General features: G+C 32.9%; 1 protein-coding gene across 1 annotated transcript; it reads right to left on the reverse strand.

Annotated features, from left to right (window-relative positions):
* Window positions 1-5590: 5590 nt before the first annotated feature.
* Window positions 5591-18785, reverse strand: LOC105048905 (uncharacterized). Its single transcript, XM_073261316.1, has 9 exons — window positions 18488-18785; window positions 18311-18386; window positions 16907-16946; window positions 16673-16731; window positions 16363-16400; window positions 15331-15394; window positions 13053-13106; window positions 6236-6337; window positions 5591-6155 (listed from the first exon to the last, which is right to left on the reverse strand). Exons 1-9 carry the CDS (start codon window positions 18676-18678, stop codon window positions 6099-6101), a joined length of 681 nt encoding a protein of 226 aa, XP_073117417.1. The 5' UTR covers window positions 18679-18785; the 3' UTR covers window positions 5591-6098.
* Between the last annotated feature and the right edge of the window lie 6675 nt (window positions 18786-25460).

Here is a 25460-nt window from a genome sequence, read left to right on the forward strand (position 1 = left end):
GTATCCTACTTCTGTCCACCATGAATTTTTGTCACGATTTCATTCTTATTGTTTTTTAGCCTTAGTATGTTGAGAGCATAGACAATCTTAAGAGTTGCAAAGAGAGAGTGCGTTTTATTTAGTTAAATTTTTCCTACTATCTACCGTGAATGTTTGGCACAATTCTAGCCTTGGTGTGTTGAGAGCACAAATAATCTTAAGAGTTGCAAGGAGAAAATACATCTTCTCGAGTATCTCAAGAACTTCTCTTTATTAAAACGTTTTGGTTTGACAAAGTTTATAACCCTCTCTATAAATGTTGCAAATGTCTTTTATTATTTTTTTTTTTATTTTTTTTTTATGGTAGAATTGCAAATGTCATTTTTTTAGAATGAAATGAAGGCCTAAAAATGGTAGAACAAATGGGAGAAAAATTGAAAATTCTCAAGAAATGGCTTCAAAACCTGTAGTACTACAGCTTTTCCCAAGGCTTTATTAGCTCCCACTAATCTGGTGCAAATGTCCTTGGAGTAGGTTGCCAACCGCTCAAGCTCTCCAACAGTTTTTAGTTTTTGTTTTGTATAGATTCATATTCTCTTTATTTTGGAAATATACAAATGCATTTCTAAGTATATCAAGATTTTTTTTTTTTTTTTAACTGAGCAAGAAAAATGTCTTGCGGAATGCACAAAGCTTCAACACGTGGAAAGAAATCAAGAGAACCAAAATCTTTGATAGCAAACTCAGTTCCAAGTGAGTGAATGAGCTTATGCACTGATGAAGGTCGAATTCGAGTGATGGGAATTGCATGACGTTTGACAAAACGAAATAAGTTGAGCTTCCAGGTGTTGATGCCAGATAGATTATTTGATTCCTTAAATACCACTATCATGTTCATGGCAAGCTCAGCCATTGAGATTTTCTCAATTAAGAGATGAGAGCAAAGCGATGGCTTTTTCAAGACCATCCAAAACTGGCGGCTAGTAGGCACTCAAATGAACCAAGCCAAGCCAGGGTAGTAAGCTGCCTATTTTTGACCCGTTTGTAAAAGATAAGCTTAAGCCTAGCTTGATCGATGTATTTCACCTGCACATTTTTATCATCCAAAACAAGATCGAGCATCTTAGCAAGCCAAGTTTCTATTCATTTTAACAAACCCAAGGTTTTTTTTATAATTACCCAAGCTTTTTGTAAAGCAGAAACCCAAGGTGTTAAAGCTCAGCTTGTTGAGCCAAGCCTGATGTTAATCTGAGCTTAAACTATTCACGAATAGCTCAGTTTGTTCGTAACCCTATTTGCTAGCATGTTCCAAGTGATTGAAATACAAAGCTCAAAAATTCTGTCCGTGGCCTACCCCAAGGTGGTGCGAAAGGTAAATAACTTCACTGTATCTTGTAAACCAGCTAGTTCCTTCCTGTGATAGGTAATCATGAACATGCGATTGCCAATTCAATCTTCCGAAGAGAAGGGCAAGTGAAGATTTCCCTCAAAATGGAAAGAGAAAAGGATTAAGGGTCAATAGTCATGGACCATTAAAAAATGTCGCTGGAACTGATTGGTAGGAGAACAGAGCCAAGCCCCTGAGGTTGGTCATGATTCTGATTCTAGTGTCCTGGTGCAATATTTCAATGCTTAACAAACATATATGCCATATATCATGTGCGCTACTCAGATAATTACCTTTTTGAAAGATCCAACACATACAATTTGATCTGATCCAACTGCATGACAATTTAATGGATTTTAGCCTTACATGGTTCTTGCCGGCTTGATTGATATTGCAACTCTACTAAACATTTCCCTTCATCTCTAGTATTTCATGTGGCACAAGAAAAGTTGTACCATCATGTGATTGTGCAGTTCACTAGAGGTTGGGCGTATAGAGCACCAATCACCTTGTCACGCCCTTAATCTAAAATCATGAGCCGAGGATTAAAATAACAGAACTCTTTCCATAAGCATGTAAGGCATCTTATCACGATATCATAAAATAATAGTAAAATAAAATTTAAATAATTAATGTTCAACTTTATTTCAAATAACTAAATCAAATATCTTACAAAAAAAAATTCTATGATTTTGCATCAAATCTTAATAAATCCTAATCTAAAATAAGATATCAAAGTCTACCTCTAATTCGCTCTCTCTTATCGAATCCTCAAGTCAAGCTAGATCTCTGAATCTACAAAAATAATAAAATAAAATAATGAGCTAGACAACCTAGTAAGTAATGATTACATTGACTAGATAATTTATATGATAATATGAATTGCAAATATCAAAATATAAATTATTATTAATCAGTGCACAAACATAATCAAATTCATTTGAAAAATATGAATTCAGCAACGTTAGTATCTTTCAAATATTCAAATACATAATCATATAATAAATTTCGAAACCAATCACATTCAAAAATCTAATTCAAAATAAATTTTACTTAACTCATCAGTCTTTAACTATGACCATACTTATACCCTGTGGCTGGCCAGAACAAAAAAAGTGAGCTAAATCAGAGTACCAATATATCAACTCCATTGGTAAGGTCAAAAATCAATGCACCACTCCTATTGGCAGGGTCAAAAACCAACATATAACCCACATTGGCAGGATCAAAAACTAATGTATAACCTCTATTGGTGGGATTCACTAAGTACCAATATATAATCTCCATTGATAGAGCCCACTGAGTACCAACATATAATCCCTACTGATGGGGCCCATTGAAACATAGTTTGGCTAAGAGTATAAATTAGATCTATATTAAAATACTTTTGCAATATAACATATCGATATTATAATTTTCATTGAACATATGCATAATCAATACACCATAATTTTTCAAAAATCTCAATTTTTCAAATCACTTGCCCTTCAAAATATAATGTCATAAATCATGCATAATTTAAAGAGTAATTTTGGATCATTTTGGGTATAGATATGCAATTTTTACAAGTGGATCTAATATCTAAAATGTTAAAGAAAATTTTTAGTTTCCTAGGTCTAAGATGAGTGGAACATCAATTCTGGATCCTTGATTTGAAATATTTTAAGCTTATGCTCCTCTATGTTAACAAGAATATAAGGTTGTTTATCGATTTTAGATTTGATACTCAAATGTTCATTTGTTGAGAGATAATAAAGTTTATTCCTGATCTTGTGATAAAACGGTTAAATCAAGAGTAGTTGATGATTTTGGTAAGAAACTTGATATCCTTATTTAGAATTGAAATACTAATTTGATTTATAAGAAATAAAAGGTTCTGATTCAGATCAACTGTTGAGGTATTGGCCTCTCCCTTATGAAATGATTTAATGATGAAATTGCATCGAGAATTAGAATATCGAAAAGTTCAAAGATGAGATTTGAACTATGAATCCCAACATTGGGAAAACATAAGTAAAAAAAATTTTGAGGATGAAAATTTTTTTTAGAAGGAGAAAATGTAATACCCCACACGACTCTAAAAGCAGCATCAAACAAAAACAAAAAAAAATTCTTAAGGCTAGCACATACTTTGCATGTGCTGGGAAAATAGAAAATCATGGTGAAAAGGGGGGAAGCAAGTCCAAAGAGGACTCATCTTCCACTTCCCTCTGAACAAGCCCGACTTTGAGAAGGATTTTAGCATCCTCCCACCTCTATTTAAGGACTGTTCCACCCTCTCTTCAATCCATACCAGAAGAATCAAGTTTTGGATAGAACTATGCTGTTGATTGATGGTGTCCAATGATTTCCACCACAACCATGGATCAAATACCATCAAAATCTAGGTAAAAGATATATTCTTTGAATTTATTATGTTCTCTGATCCTTAATCCATGGATTCCGACCAATGAACCATCTAATTTTGGTCAAAAGGCGCTCAGATCAATTCTCCTATTTTTCTTTGGTTTTTCTGTTTGTTTTCTTGGATTTTTTGATGGCAGTCATCGCCACCGACCACTGGCCGATGGTCATCCACATGTGCCACCCTGACTTGCATCCTTTGCCACCACTATCGTCGAGAAGAAGCTCCCCTACTTTGAGAATCAAGGGGGGATCGAAAAGAAGGACGTAAGTCCCCTATTCCACAAGGAAAAAAGAAAGAAAAAAAGAGAAAAAGAAAAAAAAACAAGAAGAAAAAGAAGAGAGAGAGAGAGAGTTTCCCTCTCTTCCCTCTCTCCAATTAAATCCCTACTTCCTCTCTTTAGAAAATCTGACTTGCTCTCTCCACCTCTCTAGTTTCTTTCTTTACTTTCTCTTTCTATGAATTTTCTTGCTCTAGAATATTTTTCTTTTCATGAAATTTTCTCTCTTTAAGATTAGACCAGTGAAAGATTTTCTTTTGATGATTTTGATCAAATTTAGTGAAGAAATCTTGATCGTTAACTGTTGAATAATTTATCGATTCCCATCTTGATCAGATCAAGCATTATAAAATTTAATCGTTGAATGCATCATAGCATCTTACCTTGATCCTTGATTTGTAATGGATCAATTTGATGCTCTAGATTAACGACTGGTTGTCGGGTACTACCTCATAGCCAACCAAGGATTTAAAACTTTTATTTTGAAAATAATTATGACTACAGTTTGATAAAAATATGATTTTGAATATTAAATTTTAAAAAAAATCTCTAAAATTATGTGGCTTCGTTGGAGCACATGTGAGGTAAATAATGATCTATTTTCTCTAAATCTTTCATTTATATTATATTATTTGAAATATGAAATAAATTATTAATTGATTTATATGTAATTTATGAATCTCATGAAAATATGTTTTGAATGAAAATTGATATAAAATTTTGAAATAATATTTTTTGGATTATTACTATAATTGTTTACTGATCTAAATCATACATACATATTTTGATTTATTTATAAAATATATATTATTATATGAAAAAAAATTTATTACGAATCGATTTTGGACTCTCAATCTGATCATGTTCTAAACCATATCAATTGAAGATTATGCATTAGCACACTGAGCTTATGATTCTATCTCTGATCCGACCACAAAACATAAGTATGATATTCTAACCCATCCACAGAATATAAATATGATATTCTGATTTGACCATCAAGTATAAATATGATCGTAATTAAAAGCTAATGAATTGAATGAAATTTATTTTGAATCAAATTTTTAAATTTGATTAGTTTTCAAAATCAAATATATGATTATATATAAATATTTAAAAAATATTGATATTATTAAATTTATATTTTAAAAATAAATTTGATTATATTTATGTACTGATTAATGATAAATTGTACTTTGATATTTGCAACTCATTTTATCATATAAATTATTTAATCAAAATAACCATTACTTACTAAGCTATCTACCTCAACGTTCTATATTTTATTATTTTCACATATTCAAAAAACTAAAAACTAACTTGATTCAAAGATTTCGATATGAAAAAATAATTTTAAAATAAATTTTAATATTTTATTTTAAATCAAAATTTATTAAAATTTAATATAAATTATAAAATATTATTTTGTAAACTTTTTAATTTAATTATTTGAAATAAAATTAAATATTAATTATTTGAATTTTGTTCTACTGTTCCTTTATGATATCGTAATGAGATACCTTATATATTTATAAGAAGTTCTCCGTGAATATGCAGTGATTTTCATGACCCTTAACTCACAATCTTAAGTTGAGAGCATGACACACCTTATGCCACATGACATCCCAAAATGCATAAAACTATTTTTGTAGGCCCGTAAGCAATTCCTAAGAAGAAGAGTTGATAAAACCATTTCTGAAAATATAGACAACCTAATTAGGCCGAACCTATCTAAGCTCTGCCCAAGCATTCTGGAATCATTGAACAAAGAGTGGCAGCTTTTCGATACAAACACCAAGACCAGGAGAGCTCTAGAGTCTTAGATTATACTGTCCTGAAGAAATGCCAGTGTGAACTGTAGAGAACCAGTTGATTGAATGATGGTAATTGAAGAACCCCAGACTGTCTCCGTGCTACGCCCGCCCATTTCCCTTGATTTCAAAAATCATCTTTGGGACCCGCTACAAACAATTTGCTTCCACATGAGACTACATATCAAGGTTGATATCTTACAAAGCAATAGCAACTACTCGAGGACTAGAGTTCTTCTAATGATCCTCAAACTTGACTGAAATCTGTGACATGTTTGGTTGGTGCTTCCTAACCTACATGTGCAGAGGAAATCAAATCAACCTTATGATGGATCAGATAAGTAAACAATAAATTAGTTCCAAGACGTTAGTACCTTAATACCAGCCATAGATAACAACTTGTGAGAGGCAACATACATTGTATCAGACTTGCCCAATGTTTTCTCAACAAAATAGATGACCTCAGAGACACCTGACTGCAAGAATGAAGAATCATCAATTTCATCTAGCAGTACTGAGAATAAAGAGAGAAAGCATGATGATCATACTAATCTGAAGGCAGATTTTATCAATAACAATTGTTACAAATGCATCATATCAAAATGCATCTTATCTGTTTATCAATTAAATGAGACTTTCAATGACATTGATAGTTAGAGCTGACGTGAAATCTGATTGTGTTAGAATACACTGGTTTACATTGGCTGAGATAGCAAGGGCAGAGATATCAATTATTTTGTACTTGTGAGTGCCAGTTCCAATCTGAACTGATTCCCAGGCGAGATCTTACCTGAGATGAAAACCTTGTCATGGCATGACAATTGTTGCGCATCGGACTCTTGGACATAGATTGATACATCGAACTCTCGAGCAGTAACTTGTTTAATACAACAAATTCATCATAGTTATTATTTGCTGGCTAGGGCTAAAATCCGATTCGGATAAGGATTGAATATCAATATATTCATATCCATATTTATTTTGTTTGAAGAATATATATACGGATGTGGATCTTAATCGGATGCAAAAATTTATATCCATATTTATTTTAAATGGATATATGTTGACCCCACAATTGATTTTGATGATCGCCAAACTTTAAGTAATTATGAATCTAACCATATATTTCAAAAATGAATGTAGATCTTTCCAGATGCTTAAATTGAAGAATTCATTTATGGAAAAGATCTCAAGCTAACAAGCCAAAGCACTTCAAAGAACATATCTTCTCATATTTGGCCAAGACGAGCCAACTCTTTTCTGAGACGAGCCAACTCCATTCGCAGGATAAAAAACTGAAATAAAAAGCTGAATTCTGTATGTCTGAGACTGAGCTAACTCCAAATGAAAATCGAGTCGACTCCAAATGAAAATTGAATCAACTCATGGCCTGGGACTACACTAACGGCTAGTTTTTGTGCACTTCTCCAACGGCTAGTTTTTGCTTCTAACGGCTATTTCAATCCTTCCAACGACCAAAACTCACTCTCAAGTCTCTTTCAAGCCTATAAAAAGATAAAGAATCATTTGGGAAGAAAGATTAAGTGGATTAAAGAGGAAAACTTTCATATTAAATGAGCTTCATTGAAAACAATTGAAAAAAGAAGAAAAGAGAGGATTTAGTGCACTGTTTTGAGAGCAGTCGAAAAGTGATCTTCTCTAACATCTTCTTTATCCTCTCAATTATCAATTGAAGAGAAGTCAAGCTTCAAAAGAGCAATTTAACAGCCACTTCTCCGAGCTTCAAAGAGTTTATATTTTTCTGTTTTTCTTTTTGTGCTGAAATTTCATATCTTGTAATTTGTTTCTTTATAAGTTTCTTTAGGAGAAAGAAACTTGGGGATTAAGCCCGTCCAAGACCGGAATTAGACTTTGTAAGTTTTGGTTGGTGAGCCCGTAAAACCAACTAGGTTGATTGTGAGGTCAGAAAACAATAGGTGTAAGATTTTAGTTGGTGATCCCGAAAAACCAACTGAATTTGTTTGTGAGCTCAAAAAAACAAACACACTGTAATCGAACTGATTATGGTGAAAGCTTGAAGAGTGGACGTAGATATGGGGTTGCACCGAACCACTATAAATCTGTATTTGTATTGTAGCTTTACTTCTTGCTTTATTTATTTTATTATTTGTTTAACTTTGATTTATCTCTTGTATAGCATATCATGTATCTTGATTCCGCTGCTTCTTTAATTATACACTTTACAACCACCTGAATTGATTTAACTAGAAGTACATAATTGCCTTAGAGCTTAATTTGGTTAAAATTTTTAAAAAACCCAATTCACCCTCCCTCTTGGGTTACTACCTCTGGACAACAAGTGGTATCAGAGCAAATGCTCTATTATTAGTTGTTGACTTAGCAATCTAGAGCTAAAGATCATGGCAACCCAAATTGATTTTTTATTTAATGAAGGCCATTCGATAGATAGCCCCTCATTATTTAACGGATCAAATTATATTTATTGGAAAGCTAGGATGAAGATTTTCATACAAGCACATAATTATAATTTATAGAAGATTATAGTCGATGACTCTCACACACCAAATTCATTAATTCATGGTAAAGAAATGATCCAATTAAATGCCAAAGCTGTGAATATGCTATATTGTTCATTAGATATAAATAAATTTAATGCAATTTCTTCATATATTTCAGCAAAACAAATTTGAGATCAATTGGAAACAACTTATGAGGGAGCACATCAAGAAGAAGAATCATGCTCTAAGAAAGATATGGAGGCTTCTCTAAACTTATACCTCATGGCTCATGAGGATGAAAAGAAGAAAAAAAAGAAGAAACAAAGGAGAAAAAAAGCATCAATTAAGGGGGAACAAAGCAAAGAAAAAAAATGGAAAGGAGGAAGAAAGTATAGCAAGTCTTTGCCTCATGGCTCAAAATAATGAGGTAAATATTGAAAACTCTTCCAAATTTACTTTTAATGAATTGTTTAAAGCCTTTCATGAGCTAATGGATGAATACAAAAAAATAAGACTGAAAAACAAAGAGCTAAAGAAATCAAATCAATTTTTAACTAAAGAAAAGAATAAAATATTAAGTGAAAAAGAAGATCTTTTGAATAAAAAAAAAGCATGAGCTAAGAAGAAAGAGAATTTAATAAAATCTGAAAAATCCTTAGTTGAAAAAAAAAGAAAAACTCTTAAAATCTAAAAAATCTCTTTTGAAAGAAAATACTAAATTAAGAAAAAAGATTGAAATATTAAAGTCTATAGTTGACCAATTCATATTAAGTTCTCAAAAGCTTTAAATGATTTTGAATGATCAAAAGGTTGTTTTTGACAAAATAGAAATTGGTTTTAATATCTTGCAAAAATAGAAATTTATCAAAAATATGTTTACTAGAGTTTATCATGAAAATCATTCTATAGTTTGCTTTAAATATAACAAAGTAGGCCATAAACTTTCTGAATGCAATATCTATAGAAATGGTCATACTTGTGTCAAGCAAATTTGGATTCCAAAAGAAACAATGTGCACTAACTCAAATGGATCCAAGAAAACTTGGATACCAAAATCTAGAAAATGACTTTGCAGATGCACCAAGCATCCAAAGGCATAAAAAGAATCAATTCTTGGAAATGGATGCTTTGGATGGATGGGTGATGATGTTCGGTAAACGCTAAACTTATTCTCACATCATACCATCTTGATTATTGAAATTACTTAGTTTAAAAGCTTGATTTTGATAATTTATCTATGCTTAAAATAATCACACTCCATGATTTGAATGATTTGATTATCAATTGATTTGCAAAGATTTTGCTCTAATGCTTGAATGCGTTGATCACTATGCTTTAATACTATCTGTGATTTGCTCGATACATTTTCGATACATATCTTTTCTGAATTTAAATGATAGATTTATATTAAGAAAAGGAAAGAATGAATATTGAAGTAAATGCAATGCTTGATTTTACTGCTCAAATCTTTTGGAAAGTTCTATTCCCTTTACAAGCTCAAAGCAATTACTTGATTGAAAATCTAATTATAGAATCAAATTCATTCAAAAAGGGGAGAAACTTTTTGGTATCTGAATTCAAGCTAATTTCTGAAAAGGAAACAATGTTTTGAAAATATTTTGAATTAAAAAAAAAAAAGACAAGTTTTGATACCTTTTTTGAATTTGATGCATTTTGAATTTGATATATTCTTACATTTAAATTGATTTTGATGATATTTCTTGATCTTTCCCTTGAGCTTTTTGATGTTGTCAAAAAGGGAGAAAGTGATGATGAGTATATGCCTAATTAGCTTGAAAGACTCTTAATTTGAATGATATGCTCATATGTTTGCTTAAAATGATCACTTTAAAATGAGTATATGTATATGTATGAAAGTTGGTATCAAATGTATTAAATCTAAAATTTTTGGATAAATTGAAACATTCATGAAGTGTATGTTCATATGTGTTTATCTCATTACTTCATGATTCATATTAGCAAAATGAGTTAAAACATATTATTCTTAATTTTACGTATATACTCAAAATTTTGCCATCATAAAAAAAGAAGAGATTGTTGACCCCATGATTGATTTTGATGATCGCCAAACTTTGAGTAATTATGAATTTAACTATGTATTTCAAAAATGAATGTAGGTCTTTTCATGTGCTTAAATTGAAAAATTCATCCATGAAAAAGATCTCCTTAAGTTGGCAAGCCAAAGCACTTCAAAGAACATATTTTTCCATGTTTGGCCAAGACGAGTCGACTCCTTTCTAAAGAGAGCCGACTCCATTCGCAAGACAAAGCTGAATTCTGCATGTCTGAGACCGAGCTGACCCAAAATGAAAATCAAATCGACTCGAAAATCGAGTCGACTTCAAATGAAAATCGAGTCGTCTCGTAGCCTGGGACTGTACTAACGGCTAGTTTTTTTGCATTTCTCCAACAGCTAGTTTTTGCTTCTAACGGCTATTTCAACCCTTCCAACGATCAAAACTCACTCTCAAGCCTCTTCTAAGTCTATAAAAAGCTAGAGAATATTTGGAAAGAAAGATTAAGTGGATTAAAGAGGAAAACTTTCAGATTGAGTGAGCTTCATTGAAAACCATTGAAAAGAAAAGAAAAAAGATTTAGTACACTGTTTTGAGAGCCTTCGAAGAGTAATCTTCTCCAATATCTTCTCCATCCTTTCAAGTATCAATTGAAGAGAAGTCAAGCTTCAAAAAAGCAATTCAACGGCCACTTCTCCGAGCTTCAAAGAGTTTATATTTTTCTATTTTTCTTTTTGTGCTGAAATTTCATAACTTGTAATTTTTTCTTTATAACATTTTTTTGGAAGAAAAAATCTGGAGATTAGGACCATCCAAACCCACAATTGAATTTTGTAGATTTTGGTTGGTGAGCTCATAAAACCAACTGGGCTGATTGTGAGCCCGAATAATAATCAATGTAAAATTTTGGTTGGTAATCCCGAAAAACCAACTAAGTTTGTTTGTGAGCTCAAAAAAACAAAAGCACTGTAATCGGGTTGATTATAGTGAAATTCCAAGAAGAGCTTGGAGAGTGGACGTAGGTGCAGGGTTGCACCGAACCACTATAAATCTTTATGTGTTTGTGTTGTACCTTTGCTTCTTGCTTTACTTATTTTATTATTTGCTTAACTTTGATTTATCTCTTGTATAGCATATCGTATATCTTGATTTTGCTGCTTCTTTAATTATACACTTCACAACCGCTTGAATTGATTTAATTAGAAGCACATAATTGCCTTAGAGCTTAATTTGGTTAAAATTTTCAAAAAACCCAATGCATCCACCCCTCCCTCTTGGGTTGCTACCTCTGGGTAACAATATAAATACTAGAAGTATGGATATAAATATGGATACAAGTCGAATGGTTCAACTTTATGATCACAGAATCAAAGAAATTACTAAATAGATAGTAAATCAAGTTAATAGCATATTAATATAGTTATATATTTCTTTTAAAAGTACATGAGTTGCTATATAAAATTAAATATGATTATAGATGGAATTGGATATTCGGATATGGACTAGGTGATTGTCCATCCAAATCCATATTTATTTATTTTTTATGGATATGAATAGAGATACAGATAGTAGTCAAATACTAGAATTTCTATTCATATCTGGATACATTTGGATACAAAAATAGATCTGGATGGATAATATCTAGGCCACTTTCACCCCTACTACTGGCCATGATATTATCATTAGATTTTGAACTAACAGCAAAGGAAATTTAAATTTACATGAACTAGCAATAGCTCTTCTGCTGCATGGGTAAGTGATAGAAGAGTTTTGGCAATACATAAAGCAGTAAAATCAGCTCGGTGGATGCTTGTAATCTAATCAAAAGAGCAGTTGACTGCATGTGCTAGATGTCTTTGCTGTTCTCTCTAGAAGGTTTTCACCAGAGGAGAGGAGAGGAGAGATATAATCATGAATCGGAGGCAGAGATTTCATTAGATGGTTTTATCTCATTAACAGGCAATATTTGGAACATTTGCTTGTTACATGAGAGAGCACCAGTGAACTGTTGAATCAGACATGAAAGAGGACAGATTTTAATCATTGAGACAAGAGAAGGGGATTAGATGTTTCACATTTTTCACTCTTTGAAGTAAACAACTTCTCTTTTATGATAATGGACTAGAATAAAAATAAAAGCTGGCCAACAAGAACACCTAGCAGAGATCCTTGTTAAAGTCTGAAATTGACATGGGCTTTACAGCGATTTGGGTTATATAATAAATGATGGTGATGAATGTTATTATTCTTTTCATTTTTATTCCACCTACCTTGCTAACAATTACTTCACATTCACATGCTCTGTCTAAATAAATTTCTAGAGAAATTCGTGCAAGCATGTCAGACTCCAACAGCTACATTCTTATCATGCAACATTATGACAGATCCTTTAGTTTTTTCACTGGCTTTTGTGATTTCCTTAATCAAAAGTAAAATGAAAAGGGCACTGAAACTGCATTTCTGATAAATGCAATACATTGGAATCAACAGCTTTTTCTGTAGAAAGATGACTAAATTTTTAAATGAACAAAGAAAGCTAAAGCATATACAAATCAGCTGATGTTTCTATTAAGCATGAGATATGGGAGATAAGATACTTAAATCAATACACAAGTGCAAACCTGGATGATGACCTAGCAAATGGAAGAAAGATGTCCAAATTAACAAGAACAAACCTGGATGATAACCTTTGCACATTCATTGCATGGGAACATTGTAACATATAATTTCTGCAAAAATGTCAAAAGAAATTTCTTTTACTGCAAAAATAACAAATTCGGTTAAGACATATTTGTGGTGGGCGCATAGAGGCATTCTTAAACTATTATCAGTTGGAACCTTCAAAATGCAGCAAAAAACTATTAACAGTCAGATGCAGACGTATATGCTATCTAAGATTCAAAAATCGTTGCAAGGATATCAAGTTACATGCATCAACTTTCAGCAAGAATGAGCATAGAAAAAGAATTCACATACATAACGTTCATTGTATGGTGAAAATTCCAAAAGACAGAAGCATTTGCCTAGTCTGCAGGCACTCTATCAGCTATTGCTCATATGTTCAAGCTCATTTTTATTTATTTTCTCGAAATATATATAAAGTTATGGAATTGCTTAAAATGATGTCACAAACCATTATTTGCAATAAAATATCCAAGTTATGCATGTTGTATATATCTGTGTATTGCAAGCATGTCAAAATCCCCAACTTTAGGTAAAACTGAGGTGCTGTCTATGCAAGTGAACATTACAGGCTAAAGAACAGATGTAAAGACACCTTCATCTCAAAGGAGCTAAAGTTGCCTATTGCTGCTCCATCACAGATGATCAACTCGAGTGAAATTCATTTGAACCTCTCTTCCTAATTGGATTATAAATGATCCAAACATGCAGAATTCCTAGCTGCTTCCAATTTTATCTATTTATCCCGCCAGCCATAAACCCACACAATAATGAGAAGTAATATGGAGATGCCATGACAGAAAACTAATGTGGGCCCATGCACTATCCTTGGACATAAAAACATGTCAAGAGGTGCTTTACATGATGACCTCTCTACATGTATCCTACAATTCTGTGCTTCTGTTTTCGCTCTATTGCAATATTTGGGATGAGACATGGGATATTAGTTAAGTTGATGACTTAATGAGTTTCTTTGAGGTTTAAAAAAAAAAATTGCTCATAATTCTGCTTTAAAAAGATAACCATATATAAAATTAAAGCAAATATTCTTCTAAATACATAATGCACCCTTCATTCATATGCATATGCAGGGGAGACAAGAGTACTCTGTTCAGCATTAACGTGTTCCAATATTACCTATACATACTGGAGGTAAAACATTTGCTCACCAGCAATCATGTCCGACATTGACTTGTGTGCAGAGAGGCTTATATGCATTTGTAAGTGCCTTTAACTAGATGTATTAGATTGGAACTTCATGGATGGCAATGGCATAGCGAACAGTTATCTCCAACATGTGAGCCAAACTAACAAGAGAATGTTCTCAAAGTTATATTAAATCTTCTTGGAACATTTCTCAAACATACAGGAGTAATGGAAAAATCAAGACTTATCTGTCAAATGACCTTACTCAACGATATTATAAAAATGTGATATGCAAATAACCTCTGAAAATAGCAAGTTGTGAAAAATATGCCAACATAAGGGCTATTTAATTACTGTCTTGGTCTGATGAGCCCCTAATTAGAAGCAGGCATCAGGAACAGCTCAGACTGTAGTGTTGTAGGCATGGACCAAGTTTTGGCTGACAATGAAGCCCATCAAGAAAGAAATATGCATCAAACTAGCTTGGTGTTGACATGGCCCAATAAGCTTATTACACCCTTAGAGTGGCTTATTAGCCTAGTGAATTAAGTATTTGGAAAGCTCTGAGAAAAAAATGTCATGACAATGCAAGATTGTGACATAGCATCTACAGGACAATCAATTAAGTAAAGGCTGCAAAAATCATAATAGTTGTCAATCTCATAAAAAGGGCAGGCTGGAAAAATGTGCCTCAGATATTCAATTTGAAAAAGGTCAGTTATTAGTATTTAGGCGAAGAGTAAAGAAACCACACAACACCCAGACCACATTCATACACAATGCTCCGAGTGCAACATGCTAGCAATCTAGAAGAGCCTGTTTGGTGGGCAAGTTTTACCAAAACAAGCTTATTCAACTCCCAAAATGAACCATACAACCTGTTTTGCCAAAACTGGCAAGTAATAAAACCGGATAATTGAGTTTATTAAAAATATGCATCCTCTTTTTTCATGAAACCTACCTTCTAGATAATCATGCTTTGATTATCCATTTTAGAAAAACTCATCAGCAACCAACCAGCTCTAAGTGGCCATCTAACTATCAATTTATTGTATCATTCAAAGTAATTTCTAACATATAGCTCAAAATTTAAGCTCCTTCACGAAATCAAAGATCAAGAGTGACCTGTCCAGAAGCAGATGCATGGTTTGTGTTGAGGATTGCATTAACTTCAGCATGAACAACATAGCTGCCAGAGAAAAAAGATAAGAAAACATTCATGATGGATATAGAATTTATAGGCTGATTTGACCAAACAAGAAAGCAAATAAATAGAGAAAGTAACAAAACAAGAGAGAGAGTTAATCTAATCTAATATGCATACGCAAAAATCTGATTTGGTCTATGTTGGTACAATATTACTTTAGACATGTCATTTACTCAAAAATTGTCGAGCCTGAAAATTCTGTCAACAGACTGAAGAAATGGAAAAGCATTTGACATGTTATGATCATTGGCCATAGTTAAAAAAGCACTGAATATCTATGATCTAGTCACGATATACCAGCCTCATCCCATCAATTTGAATCCAGTTAATCTCCTGCTTCACCGATTATCTACAAAATGGAATATCAATCCCAAATAAACTCGAGAAGAACCAACCATGAACAACATAGCTGCCAGAGAAAAAAGATAAGAAAACATTCATGATGGATATAGAATTTATAGGCTGATTTGACCAAACAAGAAAGCAAATAAATAGAGAAAGTAACAAAACAAGAGAGAGAGTTAATCTACTCTAATATGCATACGCAAAAATCTGATTTGGTCTATGTTGGTACAATATTACTTTAGACATGTCATTTACTCAAAAATTGTCGAGCCTGAAAATTCTGTCAACAGACTGAAGAAATGGAAAAGCATTTGACATGTTATGATCATTGGCCATAGTTTAAAAAGCACTGAATATCTATGATCTAGTCACGATATACCAGCCTCATCCCATCAATTTGAATCCAGTTAATCTCCTGCTTCACCGATTATCTACAAAATGGAATATCAATCCCAAATAAACTCGAGAAGAACCAACCATGATAGATAAGATACAGTCCCCTCTGCCCCCCCACCCCCCCAACAGCAAACATCCACCACCTATTCACGACAAAAAGAGGAAAACAAGAATGCCTAATCAACCTAAAAAGAAAGTTAAAGACTTACGGGAATTTTGTCTCCAGAGGATCTCCATTCATAGATATCTGTAGAAGAAGAAAATGACAGGATTGCATTATTCAAAAGAAAGCTAAATTCCTTTTTGGTCATCTAACAGAACATTTGGTAGGGAAAAGCAAAAACCCCTCTAAATGACAATTAGGACTCAAGGATAGAACATAATGTAGGAACAATGAACAAAATAGCATACTTAGGAAAGATAAAAAGACTGGAATGCTGAAGGGTCTATTGGCAATTTAGCATAAAAAGTGTTTCTGTGGATCAACAAAAGTTAGTTGAAGGTATATAAAAAATTAACCTTTGCCCAAGGGAGCTTGTCATCAGAACAACCTCTTGGAAATCCATTATAGCCAATGCCTAAATTCATTGACGACAGAATTAGATCTCTATGAAACTTAAAAAGTAAATAGAGGAGTGCTATTGGTTAAGATAGATAATAGTGACACTGTAAGAAACAGTAAAATATAGGAAACACATAAATGGCATTAAATGTAATAGATTTGAAACGAATTATTCAAACTTCTGATCTCACCAAGAATTATTCCGTTTTGACTGACCAGGCATGCTCCAACCTACAAATGATGGTTGATTCAAAAAATAAGTATAGCAAGATGCAAAAATGCAGCCAAATGCAGGAGCAGAGATTTGAACAAGAGATAGTAACAGCTCCAATCACAATCAAAGGATAGCCCCAAACACAATGTACGATCTTATTAAAATTAAAGAAAAAAGGATAAGAAAGAAAGTTCTTACTCTGCAGAGTACAATGAGATAGAAACTTGACTATGAAAGATAACTCATAAAATGTAACTTAATCTCATAAAGAATAACCCACCAAGCATTTCCTTTGATGGTATTAGATATGTGCTCTTACTCATATTGCAGACGGTCAATAAGGAGCTCTTTCTGAAGCTTCTATAAAATTAATTAATTCATCAAATAAGGTAACCTAGAAACCAAAAAAAAAGTCCCAAAAGAAAAAGTAAAAGCCTTACTGATTAGGACTAAATGGTCGGTATCAAAACTAAAGGGGTATATGCAGAAAAGAAGACCGCGAGATTTCCTTGACCAAATAGTTGCATGTTACTAGTGTCAGATATGTCAAAGCATCGTTTGCAAGAACATGGAGCTGCAATAATCCTATTTTAGTAAATTTAACTCCATATATTCTAGTTCTGTCTTCTGCCAACTAAGAATATAGTCATCAATCAAAGCTTCCAGCAACTCTCATGCAAGATGTAACTCTCAGTAAAATAAAATTAAACTTGGTGGCTTTTGTAATTTACAACTGCCATATTATCAGAAAGTTGAATCAATCAAAACCCTTGCTTCGGCAAAGCAGTTCACAATTAAACTACATATCTTTTTCCATTCATTGATATATTTGTAAGAGACCAAAGTTGATGAGCAAGAGATTGTTTATCAGATGACTGTAGTTCTTAATTTTTCCATCACGCATCATCAAGATTATGCCATGTACCACGTTGATCCCAGTAAACATGATTACATACTAAGCTCTTTCAATGAGAAACCATCAGCAAAATTACAGCATGGGCTAGCAAAGCTAATTAAAAAAAATATCAAGCGCCCAAAAGAGAACTGCATAGGATTATACTAGCACTTGTACTTAGCACGTTACTGCCACCTATATGGATTTCAACCCTCACAAAGATAATGGGACAAACAGTATACATTCAAATTAACAAGCTGCCGGCTTCACAAGAAAAAACTAGAATTTCTTTTGCATTGCCGGGCAATGGATCCACTTGCCCCTAGAGAATTCGTTGCAAATTCATTCGAAGTAAGTTGAGACTCGTGAATTACTAAACACGACGAAAAACCCTAACTATTACACTAAAATTTGAAATCACATAAAGTGGCATTACTAATTAAATTAATGGAAGCAACAAATGAAAGGACCGGCCGAAAATCTCACCTGCCTGTTGGGATCCTTAGAACGCTTCGCTGAAAGGAATGCAATGGCCATAAAGTAATCATCCCACGAAAGATACCTAAATTTTTCCCAAGATTTATTCAGATAAACATCGATTTGTACCAAAGTTAGTAAATTTATCATATCAAAAGAAAGGAGAGTGGAAATTTTGAAACAAACCCTTTGCGCTTGGAGGGGTCGAAGGGGCTCTGATCGGTGGAGTTCTCGACGGTACCATTGGTGGAAGGAGGCGGGAGGAGGCGAGGAGAGGGCCTATTAAAGTTCGAGGAGATGAGACGGAGGGCAATGGCAGAGGCGAGAGCTCCGATGGCGGCGGAGACTGAGATGAGGGCGAGATCTCTGGAGCTCATGGCGGCGGCAATCGGAGGGCGGGAGGCCGGAAAAATAAATAATAAAAATTGAATGGGGAGAAGTAAAGTAAGCGAGATGCGGGGCTTTTTGGCTGCCGCGGGAAAGGAGAAAAGATGCGGTTTCAAATAACGGCGTTATAAGGGGCCTTTAGCTTAAAGTCGAGGGGATATCGTTCTGGCGTTAATGGGTACCCCTCCTTGGCATTGTGTTTTTTCAAAAAAATATAAAAATATGAAATCTGATATAGAAAATATATTTAGGTCCTATCTGATAAAGTTTTTGAAGGATCAAAAAATATTTTTTAATTCTCTAAAAATATTTTTAGATAGTATAGTGATATTTGATGAAAAATTAAAAAATTATTTTGATTTTGTCAAAAAATTTAAAAGATCTATTTAAAAAAAACTTCATTTTATAATTTTTTTCTAAAATATTTTCTAACCAATACCAAGAAGTTGTTTTGATTTTAATAAAAATTTTTTAATAATCAAAATATCTACCAACAAATCTCGTAGTTATATCTTATATCATATCACATAATCATAATTATATTATAAATATAATATAATAATATATTATATTATTCTTACAATCATATTATTATTATAGTTATATTATGATAATATAATATATAATTATGTTAATTATATAACATATTATATTATTATAAAATTCATAATTATAATATAATATATTCTTATATTATATTATATAATTATATTATAGTAATATATTATTATAATATAAATATATAATATTATATTTATAATATTATTATATTATAATACTATAATATAATCTATTATTAGATTAATATATAATCCATTATATTATATTGTATTATAATATTATTATATTATAGTATATATTACATTGCAATTATAATGAAATTATATTAATATCCTATCATATTATTATGCTATAGTATTCAATATTATATTATATATAATATAATAATATATTATATTATATTATACTCCAGTACATAATGTTATGCAACATCCCTTTTTATCATTTTATCATACTAAATGCACCTTCTCATTTTAATTATCACATATATGTTAAAATTTTACGGTATTTTAGAAATATGATTACCAAATAGCAAACAGCTTTTGAAAAAATTCTACTTTCAAAAGCTCTAAAAGCTCTACTGCCAATAGTGATCACATACAAGATTTTAGTTATCTTATTTTAGTTTTTTATTTTTAAATAACTTTCTTTATTTTTGAAAAAAATGGAAGGAAACATTTTTTATTTCTATTTTTTCAAAAATAGATTTTCCCCCTCTCTCTTATCCGCTTTGCTTAACCTTCAAAACTCGACTACATCATTTTGTCTTCTTGCAGCTATTGCAGTCCTCCTACTCATCCCTACCATAGACCACCTCTCTAGTGGCACTCTCCATTGCCTCACTATCGTCCTCCTTAATACCACCATCATTTTCGTTCATTTGCTCATTCATTTTCAACGTCCATCTTCTATTGTCGACAATTCTTTTTTTCATTTTTAGTGTCTATTCGTTCATTCCCAGCATCCATCTTCTATCATCATTCATCCATTCATTTATTCTTTTAGGAGTAGTGATGTTCATCCATTTTCGAAATCCATCAGTCCAATCGAGCATGATCTCGTTCAAGCAGCTTCCATTGCATTATCCTCGGTTGTCCTACTCTCGACTCTCTTGATACTTGCTTAGTTTCATCCTTTCAACTTCTGTTGTAGCTTTTCACATTTGTTATTAAAAAAAATGAGGTAAATTATGTTTGTGTTTCCTAAAATTTTGGTCGGATTTTTAAAACATCCCTAAAGTTTAAAAAGTACAAATTTAGTTCTTCTATTTTCTCAACTATTTTAATATGATCCTTCCTTCAAATTTTGGCTACTTTCGCTCATCGAAAGTTCCATCTAGCATCAACTAACGAGTATGTGGCTGATTATACGGTAGATTGATGATAATGTGGCATATAAATAATGACGTAGAATAACAAATAAAATTTTTATTTTGATAATGGGGTATATAGGTGATTACTAGATCTGCTCAAAATCTGAACCACCCACTAACCTACCCGAGCTCGGTCCCCTTAAAATGGGCTTGGGATATGATTTTTAACCCAACGGGTCAGGCCAGGTTTAAAAATCAAGCATGAATTTTGAAACAACCCAAGTTCGAATTTATGTTGATCCAACCTGGATCCATATTCCTCTCAATCCGATCCAAATTCTAAATATCCATAGGTCGTAAGTTCATAACCCAATTCCTATTCCTCTTCTTCTCGACTCTCTCAATTCTAATCTCCAATTCCCCAACTCCAGCCACCCCGTTCTCATTTGCGATGCCAGCATCATTGAGTGGAAGACTAGAAGGATACCTAGTTTGAAACCACCTACGACCTCCACCTCCACCTCTGCAAGCCCCGCCACCGCCTCCCCACCGACGACCCCAATCTCTCTATCTTCTACTACTTCCACGAAGGCCGGCTCAAATACTTGGTCCAACTTCCACAACTGTCACCTTCATCTTGCTACTGAGCTGCGCACCATCATCATCGCCTTTGACTACCGCCTCATGCTTGAGCACCGCCTCCCCACTTGCATCCCTGATTCCATCATGAAATGCCTAGGGCCTCTCCTCCATTCTACCATCTTCTCGCCAGACATGCTTTCTTTGGTGTGCTCGACAGCTCCCTTCCTTTTCTAGTCTCCCCATCTCCTCCTCAATCATCCCATCTTCCTCGGTGTGCTCAGCTCTTCCCAACTATGCTAGGGCTAGGGCTTTTTCTCCCTACCACTGTGCCTTCTCCTCGTGCCTCTATGCCTCCTCCTCGCACCTTTGCACCTCCCTACCTCCTCTTCCCACCTCCTCCCTACCTCTTGGGCCCTGACATCCTCCCCATCTTCTCTCACCCAGTGATGTCAGCTCCGACAGGTAAGCTAGATTAATTATTTTGATACCAAAACATTAAGATTGCTCTTGAGAATCTACTTGGAATATTATGTGCCAATTAACTAGCTGATAGATGAGTCTAGAACTTTCTTTCTTAAGAATCTGCTTGGAATATCATATGTCAATTACATTGCTTTGATAGATTTTGATTTTGAGATTTGGATATAAAATTATTTTATTGAACCATCACTTTGAACCTTTTAGTGATAATTTGATTTTATGTGACTGACATATTAAAGATTATTTATTTTCATAAAAATTTATATTTTTTTCTTGGATCATGCTAGAGGTTTGCTTGTCAAATTGTGTGGCTCACTTTAACTATTATAAAATCTTTTGAGACTATGAAGAAAATTTAGAATTGGATGATTTCAATGATCCTTATTAGAATAAAGACTGCATCTTTTGAGTCTTCTTGTTGCTCTTGCCTTGCTTTCCAACCCTTATTAGGATACAATGATGATGGGTGATACTGATCTGAATATAGTGTAAAATCATTAGGAACTAAATTTATCTTAACTATTTTTTTTGGGGGGGGGGTTGGTCTAGGAGCTATTTGTTCTTCCACTTTATTATATTTCTTACTATTTTTTTTTAAATATTATGCAACACAAAACTTCAAATGTCAATGGCCAATGCTAGTGCATCAGTTAGTATGAATGTACAAAATTGATATAATGAGTATGATAGTCCTAAGTGTTGGAAGTTAAATTATAAAGTGTGGGAGAACATGGAGAGGATTATAGAAAATAATGAAATGAATGCCAAATGCAAGTATTGTAAGAGGTTATTTGCAGCTAGTTCTAACAAAGAAACTTTTCATTTGTTGTATCATATAAAAAGATATCCTAAATATATATATATATATATATTAGGCAAGATATGCTTAAAGCTCATACTTTTGCTAATGGAAGCACATTAGTAAAAGTTCATAAATTTGATCATGATGAGTCTTGTAAATCACTTATCATTTTTTTGATGGCCAGAAGATATCCTTTTACCATTATAGAGGATCCTACCTTTAGGTACTTTATATCTATGAACTATCCAAAATTTAAAAATATAAGTAGGCATATTACAAGAAAAGATTTATTCTCCAATCATATAAAAGAGAGATAACTTGTCCAGAAAGAGTAGATGAAAACTCATGGTAGAATTTGTTTGACTTCTGATAATTAAAAATTTGAGCACACAATTGATGAATATATTTGTATCACCATTCTTTAGGTTGATAGTGATTGAAATTGCAAAAGAGAATATCCATTTTAGGATCCTGACTCCTCTTTTTGATGAGCTATCTTATAGCAGATGAAGTAGCATTATGCTTGACTCAATGAAAAATAGACAATAAAATTTTTAGCATTACAATGGACAATGCATCTTATAATAATTCTATGGCTAACTTTCTCAAATATCAATTTCTTACAAAAAACTCTTTACTACGTGATGATAATTTTTTTTAAATTTGTCGTTATGACCATATTTTAAATCTCATTATGCAATATGGTTTAAACATTATTGAAGATATGACTACTAAAATTCACAATATAATCAAGTACATTAAAAAATTAGTTCCTCAGAAAAAAAAGTTTTATGAAATTGCTACTAAGAGTTTCTAATTGAATATAGAGAAGAAATTGCATTGTGATATCTATGTGAGATGGAATTCAACATATTTGATGCTTGATCATGCACTTTATTTTAAAAATGTATTACAACATCGGACATAAAGAGATAAAAATTTTAAGTTTGTAGTTTTGAAAAGGAATGAAAAAAGTATGCATACTTCATAGATTCTTAAAAGTATTTTATGAAGTAATATAGATGTTTTCTGATACTAAATATCCAACTTCTAATATTTACTTCAAAGGGGTATGGAAGATTCATACTCATTTGTTGGAAGCAAAAAGAGATCTATACAGTTTCATGTCTAACATGATTAATGATATACTTTAGAAATTTGATAAGTGTTAAGCTGAATATTGTTAGATGTATGCCCTAGAAGCCAATTAGACTGATATATATAAACTTTCTAGGAGCATAATTTTATAATTTGAATTATTCAAATCAATAAAAAAATTATTTTTCCATTCATGTTATGTTATTGTATCCATAAATCATCTAAAGAATTAATAAGATAATGATACATATTCTCAAGAGTTAAAAATTTGAGGTATGTGTCATTAATGATTAATTATCAAATTGCTCCCGATCAATGCATCATCATGGAGATGATGATTGATCTGATAAGATTGGTGCATGATCACTTCTTTTTAGATAGACGATCTCGAGTCTACTGTGTGGAGATACTGGAGTGAGAGTGCAGGTGGTTATTATAGAATAAGGATACCGAGCGTGCAAATTATAAGAAGTCACTTGGATTGTTATCCACTCATTAGTGACTTATTCGATGCTACAATTGTGTGACTAGTCCTTTGACCTGAGGTATTTCGATTGTTCACAATAAGGCTGTTATAATTTGACTGTACATATCTTGGTCTCAGTCATATGAATTCTTGCAGTGCATATTGACTATCGTAGGTTTATTATGGGAATAGGATGCACACTAAGATGAAATCTATCATCCTTGATTGATAAGAAAGATGGTCATATATGATTTATAAGACTAAATTCAGAAGATCTTAGTTTGAACATTATAAATAGTGAAAAAGAGTTTCCACATACTTCACATCAGAAACTTAAACCGAATAAATTTTACATATGACAAATGATATGGTTTGATCAGTAATTCATGACCTCCATCTTGTCAGAACCTATGATAGAAGGACTGTATTACATACCAACTGTACCTAGAGATTCATTCCATTCTATTCTACTGGCCTGCTACCATATGCTGCTAGGTATTACTGATGGATTATGGAGTCTACAGAGAATTATATAAATGATCAAATGATTCTTTGTTGGAAAGAATTGAAAATATTTCAATCTATTGAAAAAAATTTCAATGATGTTGTAATGAAGATCACAACATAACTTACTACCAAACAGAATAGAACCTATGAGGTCACACACATAAGGAGTTTGAGATTGATCAGATGGTTGGATCCAAAATTATCAATGTGATTGATAAATTAAATTAACTTATAATTGTTACAAGTAGCAAGGACTTAATTGCTAAAGGTTAGTAAGTTTAAGGAGGACTAATATATAAATATTGTACATCTTCATTTGATTAGATCAAATTAATTATGGCTGAATTCAAGTTGAATTAAATAGAAATTTGATTCTGTTGGTGCAGAATTTCGCCGACGTCGGAGAAGCTGGAGTCGAGAGGATTGCGGCCATCGTCGGGACCTGCAAAGAAAGTCTAAATTAGAGTTGGGGGTACTCCGATAAGACCCTCCGACGCTCAAGTCAGTACTCTGCTTCAACAGAAATGGAGCACTTGAATGAAATTTTAGCAGAGTTTTGAGATAGAGTTTAGAGCTTAGAGAAGAACGTATCTGGGGGTCTCTTTTATAGACGAAAGAGCGTAACTGATTGATAGCGACGTCCGTAACTGCCTGGTAGTGGGCCGTTAGGGGCCACGCGGAATTTGTTACGAAGAGTAGTGGCGTCAGTGGGCCGTTCAGAGTCACATGGAGTTTGTTATGAAGAGTGGAGTGGTGTCCGTTGTAGCGACTTGCTAGAGAGTAGTAGGGCCATGTGGGATCTGTTACAGAGGGTGGAGTGGGGTAGTATCCATTGTCGCAACTTGCCAGAGAGTTTGGGCCTGACGGTTGAAGCTCGGCTGGGACATTTGATGGAGCGGAATGACTCTTTGTCTCAGCAATCTAAGAGAAGTTCGGATGTTTCTGAAATTGCTGACGAGTCCAC

Source organism: Elaeis guineensis, chromosome 7, assembly GCF_000442705.2.
Source record: "Elaeis guineensis isolate ETL-2024a chromosome 7, EG11, whole genome shotgun sequence".
NCBI lineage: Eukaryota > Viridiplantae > Streptophyta > Magnoliopsida > Arecales > Arecaceae > Elaeis > Elaeis guineensis.